We start from the raw sequence: 12,986 nt of genomic DNA on the forward strand, positions 1-12,986 counted from the left end.
CTTATGAGAGTCCTGCACTACTTTAATCCTCCAAAGGTAGTATTTAGTTACTGCTGCATGTTAAACTAGTAGAGAGAGGGGAGGGAATGACAGAATAGTTTAGGAAAATGGATGCATAATAGTTACTATGATTTAGAAGTTGGAGCCCAGCAATGGCCATCATGGATGCAGATTGTTGAGTATGTGGGAGGCACTAATCTAATGCAGGAGACTTGGCTCGAATGGTAAATTGTTAATTTTTTAATATTTATTTTCCAACAAATAAATCTTCATTTCACTTTATGTTCTGTGGCTTGTTTCTTAAGAGTTCCAGTCCAGTATGTACACCAAAATGCAGTGAAAATACAGACCAAAAGACCTGCTGAAATAGTTAATGCCACTGAGTGGAAGGGTGGGACCTGTCTTTTGAGAGGAAGAATGCATCAGGATTTGACTTCATTCAAGTGTTCATTTTCCTCTATAAAGCACACATCTGGCTCATTGCAGAGAACCAAAAGAATAGTAACAAAAGCAGCTGTGGGAAGAGGAGGATGGCTGAACGTGAATAAAAGGTAAGGTGGTTTGGGGGATAATATAGTTAGCTAGACCAAGACAAAACCTCTCCTTTCCATTTTTGTATTTTGAAATCTTTAGCCTTACTGGTTTTTTATGCTGCTAGAAATCTGAAAGCCTATTAGTATAGGCTGGAGAGTTGCTTCTTTTTTTCATCTCAAGGAGGAAAAAAAGGCATCATTTGCAAATTCTTTTTACATTAAAAGATGTCTTCCTTCTAAGAAGAAACCCCAGTCAAAACTACAACATGCATTGTTTTAACAACACAGTAACCCGCATTACTTCAACAATAAACAGGAATTGCCATAAGGAAGATTCAATACACATAATTCAGGCAAGAACACATGAACCAAAAACTGTTACAGATTCTTCTATAGCAATAGCTCTGTCTGGCATCTTGCATTGTCCCCAGTAGTGCAGAGCAGAATTTGGCCTGTTTTGCTCAGTGTTAAATGTTAAGATTTCCAAGTTAGAAGTAGGGCATTCCAGGAGCTTTGTTAAGGCCCATACATCTATAAAGGACTGAGTGGGAAGAATCATGCTTCTAGATTATCTGATAATTCACTGGAAAATTCATAATACTAAAGCTGACTTGAGTTTCAGAGAACAAGGTTTCCATTTCTGTCTTCTACAAAAAAGCCCCCAAAAGGTAACTAAAACATTGTCATGCATAAAAGCAATGTTAATCACTGCTGTGTTGAACTATGAAATACTTAAGTGTGAGAGGAGATATAAAAGTAGGATTTGAATCAACTTTAGAATTGCACCATTAAGTTTTTTTTTTGTGTGGTGGTTTTCTAACTGGCACATTCGGCAGTAAATTGTAGAGCAAGCAGTCAAGGAATCCTTCTGAAGATGAAGGGAACAGCCATTGTGGCACTTGAACCTTCCCTCTTCACCCAGCTTCACTTTTTCATCTCTACACCATAGAGGTCACAACGCTTCTGGCTTAAAATAGGAATTTGTTGACGTATTTCTGCAAGTTTCTTCAGATCTACAGGGGGAGAAGAAAGAGTTATGAGAACAGCAGCCAAAAAAGAAAGCTCCTGACTTGCTCTGAGGTAAGGCAGGGAAAAGAGAACTACCAAGGAGAATGGACCTGTAGGGCACTGCAAGTGCCAGGGCTGAAGAGCCTCAGCTTTGCTCTTTCCTTAGGTGGCAGCTTCCTCCTAAGTAAGGAAATGACAGGAGTAGAGCTAAGTGCTGCTTGTTCTTGCTTTAACCCAGCAAAGGGGGAAAAGGCATTGGAATGCTGCATTATCTGTAGTTGCATGTGCAAGGCCACAGACTTAAAAAACTGTCTCTCCTTAGTCTCATGGCCTGTACTTGAGAAAAAACAAAGAGGAAAAAAACCAAAGCAACTTTACCCTTACCTATATCTGTGTATACAACTGTTTCCTCAGCCCCAGCTTTGGCTATGACTTCACCCCTGCAAAATTAAGCGCATTTGTTCACAGCATTAACACATTAGTCTCAAGGAATCAGTCCAGTTGCTGCTGTTTGTACAAAAGGGAGTTCCTACTCTTGATGCCTACAGCTGTAAACACAGGCCTCTCCTAAAAATAGCATCATAATTCATAACTCTGGCATGATGGAAATGGCTTTCAGGCTTTATATGTGGCACATTTTATATGTGACATATGTATCCTTCACATGTGTTCCAAAGATCAAGAACCAGGGCATGTGAGCATGCAACATACCTCAAGGGTAAAGGGACAACCATATATGGCAAAGACTAACACTTTCTCCTTTCAAGATCCTACTGGCTTTTAATAGGAGTATGCTTTTACTCAGCATGAACTACTGAACATGATTTAGCGTGTCTCCCGCTGAAGTGTTCTGTCACGGTTTTCATCATATAAAGTTAAAAGCTCAGAACACAAAGATTTTCTGACTTTACAATCAGCTGGAAGAAAACTATTGGTGGATTTATTTGAAAGAAAAATATCTGCCTGAAGATTTGGTCACTTTTACCTCCTGTGCACCTGCATGACTTCTGCTCAAGTCAGAATATCTCTCTTCTCTAGCCGAAGACATTCTTCTTGTTCTTTATTATGTCAAAGCAATGTTGTTCTTTGAGGAAATGAAATAGTTTTGTGTAAGCTGTTTAACATGGTTTGGTTCTACACAGAAAATTACTGTATGAGTGATATATAATGGACTGAACTTCAGGGACAAGTTGAAAAGGTCAGCAGCAAAGCTAATGCTAAATGCTAGTACTAAGTAGCATCTTTACTACCAAAATGAATACATACTTTTAAACTAGTTTTAGTTTCTTGTTTTTCAGTTTGACAGTTTTAAATGATGGTTTTGAGAATGCAGGCTTAAGTCTCATGTGCTTTTTACCAAGAATTTACATTTTCAAGAGTAGGTGGAAATGTGGGACTGAAGCGTCCAGTAAAACACATTTTTTAACAAAAAAAAAGGTGTTGTTTTGTTGTTTTTAATTGAACTCACCATGGATTTACTACAGTGCTGTGTCCCCAGGCAACATAGGATGCTTTTTCATCTCTAGCAGGAGATATGGTAGCTACGTAGACTTGGTTATCAACAGCACTGTGTTCAGAAAAAGATGAGGGAAGGGGGATAAAGTGAGAATTGCTTTTTATTCTACCATTTAACTAAGCAGAAGAGAAAGAATTCACTCAGAATGACAAGCTTTATATCCTCCTAAGGACTAGCCAAAACTGTAAATGATATGAAGGTCAGAGAAAGCAGAGCCTGGAAAGAGAAGTCTCTGGCACCTGGCTCCAGTGTTAGTGCACAGAATATCATGTTGTTCCCATTTTCATTCTGTATGTAAGAAAGTTGATTGAAGCTGACCAATAAATAATACTGCGTCCAGGAATCTCAGAATCTATTTCTATCTGTAATTAGAGCAGTTCTCAAATGGTTATTGGCTCTTCTCTCTAGAATTTGTGTGTGAAGGGTGTTTATAGAACCATGGGAAAAGGTCCTTGAAAGGGCATAACTGCTAGGGGCTGGCAGGAGTAAAGACTGTAGTAAAGTAGTTCCTGCTTGACAGCAAAATCATTTTGGTGTCCCATGCAAGGCCACGCATCATGAGGAAAGGTGCAGCTCCAATGGCAGACAGGCCCTGTAGCACCACTTCTGCTGCATAGTGTCATGTGGAACACAAGAACAGTTCAGTTCCATGCAGTAAAGCTCCCTCTGGAACAGGAGGATAAGCTGTTACTGTGATCTTACCGTCCCCTCTGTAGGAGTTCCCAGTGAGCTGGTCCTGTTGTCAGGTTAAAAGCCCCTGGATATATCAGCAGCTGGCAACCTTTGTTAAAAGACAGTTAGAACCCAGACATTATTAAGAGGAAGATAGGTTTACCCTACAGTGGCCCTCAAGATGAGGTTTCTTTCAACTTCACAAATTCTGCCCAAAATGGAACCAACCAGAGCCTGTCCATGCATAACACAGGTGATTACTTAAATCAGCAAAGCCCTAACGTGGGGATATACCCAATTCCCTCACTGCATCAGCAAATGTGTATCAGGAAATGATGGATACTTGGTGAGAAGAGTCATTCATCTGGATAAGAGTCTTGGCCACAAGATGCATTTTGTGTTACTGGGTGAGGATGAGAATGCCCGGTCACACAGATTGCTCACTACGTACCACCCTGAGACAGCCCTGCTTATTTCTGGCCTTAGGGCTCCCCCTGCTCCTTCAGGTGATCCAGCCTCACCTTTCTGGCCGTAGATTTGAGCCATCTCAGCAAATCTCATGTCATAGCAGATGCCCAGGCCCACTTTACAGTATGCTGTTCTCAAAACACAAGAGACAACAGTCATATCGCTATCACGAAGTACACAAAAGCAATTACAAGACTCCCTGTAGCCCTCCTGTCAATTGTTATTTTATGTCTCACAGCAACAAGAGGGGCTATAATTAAATGTGTGTCCAACAAGCATTGGCTATTGGTGGGGGGGAATTCATGTTTCATGATGAAAGACTTATGAGAAGCAGTCTTATCTACCCTTCAACAACAGCTGTTTCCACAAAATCATGTTCTATCGGGTCTTTGTGTAACATATTCCTCTCTCATTTAGCTGCAAGTTTTTCAATTATTTCCTTTTCAAGAAAAGAAAGCACTCACTGTTTGTCATGGACTAAAACTGCAGTCATGTCCTTTCTCAGACCATGCACATTGCAAGGAGGAGAAAGTGACCACGGGAGATGAGACTCTTTGGAGACCTCAGTAAACAAGCTGTGTTAATTTTTGAACACTGTGGGGTGGGGAAGAGTAAATATCTTTCTTTTTCGTCTGATGTGGTTGATTCAGGAACACTGGAATTCGATTTACAAGTTACAGTAATTGTCTCCATTATTGTATCATCCTCACATGAAACAATGTGTCAGTGGAGCTGTTTGTTACAGTTGTTTGTTTGTATAGTTGTAGCGGCTTGTACAAGCCATGTTTTATAAGAACCATTTTCAAGCTGTAACTGCTATAAAAAATACAGTCACTTATCTTTAACAAATCAATAGGAGCATTATTTAATTAAGGCAAGTGCCACAATGTGTGCTGCAACCCTTTCTACTCCTCTGTCCTTTTGCAACCACGTTACCTTTTTAAAAGTTTCAGGAGTGACCACACATTTGAAGCAAAATTAAACTGCATTTGCTGTGGCTGTCAAATGCCTAATATAAATCTGATAGTCTAAAAATCCATTGCTTGGAAGGAGGAGGGGGAAGAGAACTCCAGAATGATTGTGGTGTTACTGTAGCACAGCTCCTTAAAGAGAGGGCTTGTCTTGTACTCACGTGTGTCAAACATGGAGAAACTATTCCCTGGACTCAGTGTTTCAGACTCTTTGAACTGTATCTTCCCAGGAACATTAATGTCAAACAAATGAACCTGCAATTATACTGTGATCAATAACAATTTCTGTGCTTGGTATTTGAGCCTCTTTCTATTAGTCCCATGTTTTCCACTGTTATCTAGACTACTCTTTCGTCAGGATCCAAACTAAACATTGCTTAAGACTGTTAGATCCCCAACAATAATTAGTTTTCTTTAAAGAAATATACCTGTCTGAAATTGCAAATCCCTGCAAAATAGCAATATCCTGATCTAACGAGTAATTTTGCAAAAGAAAGGATATATATAAAATGTCTTGAATTCGGCAGGATGATTTTAAAGCAGGTTAAAAAGGGTGATATTTTCCTCTCTAAGATTCAAGTCTCATTCCTGCAAAACTTCTCCAGGAAATACCTTCACTAAGTCAAAAAGCTCCCAGCTTTGCAGATGCCTCTGAGGCCCTGCAGACAGTCTTTGTCCCTCTGTTTCAATGGAAGATTCTCTTCCTGACTGGAGCTTCCTAATAATAGTGCTGGTTTGTATTATTACTTGTTCATACTTACACAGTACAAGCCTGCACTCATTCTATGAACTGGTAGGCTTGCAGACTGGTGGGGTATGAAAGATGGTAGGCAACACAATAATTCAGAAAGTGATCTAATAGTGCAGCTAACTGTAGAATTAGTTAACAAAGTAAGTGAATACCTGCACCCAGAGGTATTTTGCACCATCTTATTTTTTCCAAGTAACCTTGCATCCTCTTTTTTGTTTATCCTTGAAAGAAATAAGCTGTTGTTCACCTTTGGAGTGCTACCTGTGTGCATAGTAAGATTTAACACTCTGGAGTTACAAAGAGAAGGCAGTTTCTCAGAAGGCACAAGGCAATGTTGAGGTGGAAGGTGACATTAAGCAAACATCTACCACAAACAGCAGTTACAGCTTCACTGTGGAACCTGGGCTTTGGTTGCCTCCACTAATCATACATATAGCACATAAAGTATGTAAAGAACAGTATTTACAATAACAGAAGGACTAAATACATTGGGAAGCTGAGGGAAAACCCAGATCCCACTTAAGTGGCACTATGTTTTAGACTTAGATCAAATATCTGGGTTTGATCAGGTTTTACTTTTTATCACAGTTTTCCCAGCATGTAGGGAAAGGCAATTATACCTTCTTTAGTTTGTCATCCTCATCTAGACCAAATTTATGACCAGCTTCTGAAGGGATGTTTACATGTCCCAAATAAAAAGTACATGAAATGTCACTGACAGTACACAACTATTATTAATGATTCTACTAATTTCTATCACCTTTAGGTACAAATGACATAATTTGTGCAACACTGCTGAGAAACCTTTTCATAACAATATTCTGCCATCTTACCTTCCTATGCTTTGCCAGCATAGCACCATCAGGCCCAAAGACAGTACATGTATTATACAGCTTTCCACCATCCTCTTCTGGAATGGATCCTTTGTAAAGGCAAGAACAAAGATTTGCCCCACTGTATTATATCTGATTTTGATCCAACGGCACTAAGAGACATTGCCCATCTTTTCCTAAATGGGACAGTCACTAAGAGTAAACTACCTCCAATGAGATATATGTTGCACTCCTTTGCAACTTCTGAGAGCTTTTGTGTTGATTCCCCAGGGATCTTCTCTGCATACTCCTTAAAGTATTGGGTTCCATATGGAGAATTAAAACATTCCTAGAAGTGGATGGAAAAGAAACAGCTAAAATCCAGTAACATCACTACAAGGAGATGTACTTGGCTTTTCAAACCCCTCTCTAAAAATGTTCTCAAACAATGTTTAGTTACAGGAGTTTAGTTTATAGGAACTCAATAAGCAAATTAAAAAATATCAGGAAGGCCAGAGAGGCTTTAACCTGGTGAAATGCGGGTGTGCATTTCTCAAAATTACTCACTGTTTTTGTAAAACAATCCTTTAAATGCTATTTCCTCACAACTGGACAGTGTCCTCTGTCTTAGGCCCTAGTTAAAGATCTGCTATCCTTCAGAACCAGGCATGTAATCTTTAGACAGTCAGATTAATGGAGTAGTTTAGATGCCTAAACTAGGTGGGCAGTGGTAATTGAGATGTCCAAGACATCAAGAACTTTCAGTCTGAATTATTACACTTGCCAGCTCTGTGAGGACGTGAGACACTCCACCCAACACTTTTCTTGTCCCCTAAAGGAGTACAGCTGAGGGCCACAGATAAACTATCAAACAGTACCAGCACTTACTCTTTGGTAAGTGACTCCTAGCCCAGGCATCTGCCTCCACTGTTACCTTGGCTCATTGGATGTTGTAACCAACCCACCCCTCACCCTTCCCCCAAAAAAGGAGAAAAAAAAAATCAAGCTGTGAATAGCAAAATAAACATTTATGCCTTGCCTGGTCAAGCAAACTTCTTAACAACTGAGTTGGGTTCTACTGAACCAGACTAACTGAACCAAAAGTGGGTGGGTATTTTTGCCCCATATGCAGACACTGGGCCAGCAGGTGCCAGCTAATCCACAGCAGAACTTGTAGTGGAAGAAGCAGGAAGGAAAGTCTCTGCAGGCTGCCAAATGAGCTTCCCAGGCTTTGGAAAGCTGGGCTGATCTTCAAGGAAATGAAAGCACAGCCAGCTGCCTCCACCTTCATCTTGCCACTTGCAGTGCCCATGTGGGTGGCACTGAAACCAGGGGCTGCAGAGAACAAGCAGAGCTCTGTGCCAGCCTGCAGTGGCACTGCCTGGGGCTGTGCACAGGCTGACACTGGGACAGAACTGCAGACTGTCTGCACAGATCACCCAGTCCTGTGCCCTCCAAAGCAGAAAAAAACACAGGGACAGATCTCTGAATTGCTTTCTATCAATTTTTAGATTCAAATGGATTCTGCTTTTATTTTTTTATCCATAAATATTACAAATTGTATTTCTCTCACAAATTTTTCCATGTTCAGAAAGGAAAAGGCTAATATGTCACAGGAAAACTGCCACATGGCTCTACAAAGGTGCAGATTATATAGTCAGTGTGAGTCACTTCTGTTCTTTATATAAACTTATTTTAAAAAATCAAAACAAACAAACAAACAAAAAACCACAAAAAAACCCAAACTAAAGAACAAAACAGAGGGAATATTCATGCCCATGTCCTAATGCCAGTGTAAAATTTACTTCCCAAAAGTCTGTGAAATACCTTGCCCTTGTTTGACAACATCTATGCTAAAAGCATAAATCATCATTAGCAAAGTAAGTATCTCAACTAAAGAAGTCTGGGAAACCAAATATTTGTACACATGATGAAACCAGCAAATAATAGGTAATCTCCACGTAGGAGGCCCAGGCAGAACACTCAGTGGTTATTACATTTGCAACACAAGCACTGTGTTAGCAGAGAGGAGCTGGGAAGGTTGCTTAATGCTTCCCCTGTGACATCAGGAGAGAAAACATTCTGTGTGTAAAACTGAGACCAAAAGTTCACCCAGAGAAGAACTTTGGTCTCCTGAGTCAGAGGCTGCAGGGTACAGGAGCAACACATGTACTCCCAGGAAGAGAGGGGAAAAGCTCAAAGCTGCACTGGGAAGGTCATCTTGTTGCCAGCACACCCATCTGTGTGAAAATTCAGCACAGTCATCATAGCTGAAGTTCAAGAAGTAAATCAGAAATGATCAGTGATTTTAAGTGGCTACTTACGTTCCCACACAAGAAAGTCACAAGAGAAGTGCCCTTTAATCGTAATTAAGCCACACATAACCTGCTGGAAATGTCTTAAGTCTGTTTTGTTTCTCTGTGGATATATCTGGAATGCCTACAGCAAAGAGAGTCACCATGTACCTGTCTTCTTTCACCTTCATGTCAACATTCTTTAGCTGAAAATCACCTTTTTCTGCATTTCTTCAGCAAAAATTCCAACTACAGTGCTACTTACATGAATTCAGAATGTAAAAATCATGGAATTGCCTGGGATTTAAATTAGCAAAAACTTTGCCAGACTCTTACACTACAAAAAAGGAAAACCTGTTTTCCCCCTTCCCTTCTTGTCCCCCACCTCTTAAGTGTGCTGCTAGATAGAACCTGTTTTTCTTTTTTTATTTTTTTTTTTAATTTTTATTTTGAAGCCTCCCACAGCTTGTAAGCTATGCAGAGAGAAACAGGAATACAGAATGCCTTAGTAACATCAGCAAGAGGTTTTGAAGGGTTTGAGGCACAGGTGCCAAGTAGACCATGACCTTTACTCACAGGTAGAGCCACAACTTTTGCTCCTTTAGCTGATGCTTCTCTAACCAGTCCACAGGCTCGTTGCAGATTGTCTGATTTAACAGCAGACACGTGAAGCTGAATAAGAGCGAGGCGGAAGGCTAATAGAAAAGAAAAAAACATTCAGCGGAATTCACCCAGGAAACTCTTCAAAATATGAACTCAGTAACAAGCACTTAACAAAATAAATTTTTTAATCTATAAGCATATATATAAACCACTTCCAACTCATTCTGTGGTCCATGGCTCTCATAGCACAGGGAGAACACTGAAGGCCAGGCTTGCTAATGGGAACCATGCACAGCCATCACCATGGCCAGGGCAAAGATCACAGAGTTCTTGTGCCAGTTCACTCAGCCCAGACAGTTCCCAGCCCATGTTCCAATGGAAGGTGCCATGGTGCAGAAAGGGAGACCACAGGTCATCGAGCCAAAAGGATGTGTGAGCCCATCTTTTTGTGGCACATGTCGCTTGACGAACACTGCGTGTCCTAAAATGTCACTAGCAAACCAAAGAATTGGATAATCCCCAAAGCACCAAATAAGGGAATTTATCCCTCAAATCACACCTAGTCTGGGAAATGGCTATGAAGGCCAATAAAGGTAACATCTTTCCTAATAACTTCTTTGCAATTTGGTTTCTAGCCAAAACACAGTTGCAAGTGTTATCAACAGTTTCTACTGTCACTAAGCAGGTTCTATATTTGCAGGCTTTCAGAGTTTCCTTTTAAACAAACAAACAAATAAACAAACTCTAAAACCAACCAACCAACCAACCAAAACAAAACCCACCCACCCCCCTCTGGCTTCATAAAGAAAAGTACCCCAGCCACAAAGTATCTCTCTTCTCTGGAAAGCAATCATAGATTACTGTAGGAAAAAGACAAAGCTGTGAGCAACACAGCCTCAGTAGTCAGGGAAACAGGAAGAGCTGATTCAAGCAAAATGGAGATTGGGCCAGGAACAGTGAAGGCACATCCTTTTTCCTACTTTAGATCTCACTTCAGTAGCTAAGCAGCTAATTTCTAGAAGTTAAGCAAATGATTAACTGCTCCCTTTGTCACTCTTCTGATAGAGAGCCTTTTACTATTGGATCTATTGAGTAAATAAACCTTAACTGATATTCTGAACAGATGTGACCATAGTTTACAGACCCACTTAGGTAACCATACCAGGAATCTGTCAAAAACTTTGCCGTACTTGTGGAATGTGTTTTAGCTCGGAGAAATTGGACAATTAAAGATTTACATTTCAGCATAAAGTCACTTTTGAAAACAAACAAACAAAAAACCCCAACAAATCAAAAAAGCCCCCAAAACACAGAAGTAAACAAAGAACAAAAGAGCATCTACTAGGAAAAAAATCCAATAATGGTTAAAATGCTAGAAAAACAATAATCTTATTTTCCCTATGCCTCAAGTTTGGAGTTTGTTAAAGGGCAAAATTAAAGCTCAGTCACAACAGAATAAACAAAACTGTGGGCACGAGTAGATGTAAAACCGTCCAGATGCAGAAGTAAGAGAAATGCAGAGAAATGTGCAACAGTGCTGCAAAGAGAGAACTCTGCTTCCAGCCTGGATAAGCTGCCTCAGAAACTTCCTTAAAAGCAATTCTCAGGATAAGCCTACAGCAATGCAGACCACAACCAGATAAAGGCGCGTCACAGAACAATAATGGTTTGCATTTGTATCACTACAAAACAAGCTTTTTTTTTTTGGAGGGGGGGGGGGGGGCTGTTCTTTTCTGTAAAACACCAGAAGGCGAGCACGCCGCGCTTTGACACATCCCCTGAGGAAGCTGACCCTGCACGGCGAGCGCTGCGTCCCGGTCTCCGCACAGCACAGCTCCCTTGCTTCCTGCACTACTTCGCAGCCCTTCCAGGGGCTCCGGACCGAGGCCTTTCCCGGCCGCACCGGGGCTGGCCACGCGGGGGCGATCCCCAGGCGGTGCTTTTCCCTGTGCCCGGGCGGGGTAGGCGGGGGCGCGGGAGGAGAGGGACGAGGGGCCCCCACTCACACGCCCATGGCGCCGCTCGCGCGCCGCATCCCGGCCGGTCCGCACGGAGCATGCGCGGGCACGGAGGGGCTGCGGGAACACGCAGTCCGGGCCCGCGGTTCAGCTAAAACCGGCTCAAACCTGCCTTTAAGTGGTCCGCTGGCTGCCAGGTCTGAGCTCTGAGCAGGAAAACAAGTAGGGGATGAAGCACCCACCTTCCTGCGTGACCCCAGTGGGTGGCAGGGAACTGGCGGTGCTCCTCCAGCGCCACTCCAGCATCCCGCAAGGACACAGCTGTGCACCCAAACCTGGAGCTCAGCGCTGCTATGCCTACGGCCTTTTCCCCTGCCCTATGCAGCCTTATGCTTGTTAAGGGCTCATCCCAAGGGATCTGTACCAGTTGACAGGTAACTCATTCACCTGGGACATCCCCATCTATCTTCCTCTGTAAGAACAGCATCTCCTAAGGCAGAGACATCCCCACAGTACTCCACATCCAGATAGCTGCGTTCAGTTCTGGGCTCCTCAGTACAAGAAAGACAAGGAGCTACTGAAGTGGGTCCAGTGGAGGCCACAAAGATGATGAGGGGTCTGGAGCATTTCTCTTATGAGGAGAGACTGGGAGACCTAGGCCTGTTTAGTCTGGAGAAGAGATCTCATTAATGCATATAAATATCTCCAAGGTTGGTGCCAGGCTCTTTTCAGTGGTGCCCAGTGACAGGACAAGGAGCAATGGCCATAAACTAAAATGCAAGAAGTTTTAACTCAACCTGAGGAAGAACTTCTTAACGCTGAGGGTGACAGAGCACTGGAATAGGGTGCCCAGGGAGGTCATGGAGTCTCCCCTTTCTGGAGACAGTCCAAAACCACGTGGGCATGTTCCTGTATAACCTGCTCTAGATGACTCTGCCTTGGCAGGGGGGTTGAACTGGATGATCTCCAGAGGCCCCTTCCAACCCTAACAATTCTGTAAAACCAACACACTGACATGCCAGGCTATTCCTCCTTAGCTTTAAACACCAAGTGCTCCCCTTAACACAGAACATTGCTGTCTCACATATGTATCTTCCAACCTCAAGCTTTTTATAAGCATGTTTGTAGAACTGTAGATTCATGTTGTATAGAAGCAGTATTTCTCAAGCAAGAGCATCTCTGTAAGCTGACAGCACATGACAGCATAAGGGGCAAAGATAAAATGGGTAACCCAGGGTGATCAATCTCTTACACACATTCCAGGACACATGCAGAGAGATAAAGGATGGGAAGTACATAACCAAGCAGTGACAAACCTTCCTTCAACAGTGACAAAACTTCCTTCAGCAATCTGTACCTTGCAGCAGTAAAGGGAACCACTCATCCCAAACTGACCAAGT

The 12,986-nt window shown here is 42.1% G+C and overlaps 2 protein-coding genes across 2 annotated transcripts in view; both read right to left on the reverse strand.

Annotated features, from left to right (window-relative positions):
* Positions 1–217: 217 nt before the first annotated feature.
* On the reverse strand, positions 218–12,728 carry NIT2 (nitrilase family member 2). The gene is made up of 11 exons (XM_029960630.1): positions 12,687–12,728; positions 11,421–11,703; positions 9,602–9,720; positions 6,960–7,080; positions 6,753–6,841; positions 5,330–5,423; positions 4,251–4,325; positions 3,760–3,838; positions 3,010–3,108; positions 1,926–1,981; positions 218–1,546 (listed from the first exon to the last, which is right to left on the reverse strand). Exons 1-11 carry the CDS (start codon positions 12,726–12,728, stop codon positions 1,458–1,460), a joined length of 1,146 nt encoding a protein of 381 aa, XP_029816490.1. The 3' UTR covers positions 218–1,457.
* The window catches only part of TBC1D23 (TBC1 domain family member 23), a 35,426-nt gene continuing 32,048 nt past the window's right edge, over positions 9,609–12,986 (reverse strand). The window contains exon 21 of the transcript XR_003915879.1: positions 9,609–9,720. The gene's annotated coding sequence lies outside the window, so the exon portion shown is untranslated. The remainder of the gene's footprint in view (positions 9,721–12,986) is intronic.

This window comes from Manacus vitellinus, unplaced genomic scaffold (assembly GCF_001715985.3).
Source record: "Manacus vitellinus isolate BGI_N305 unplaced genomic scaffold, ASM171598v3 scaffold_28_pilon, whole genome shotgun sequence".
NCBI lineage: Eukaryota > Metazoa > Chordata > Aves > Passeriformes > Pipridae > Manacus > Manacus vitellinus.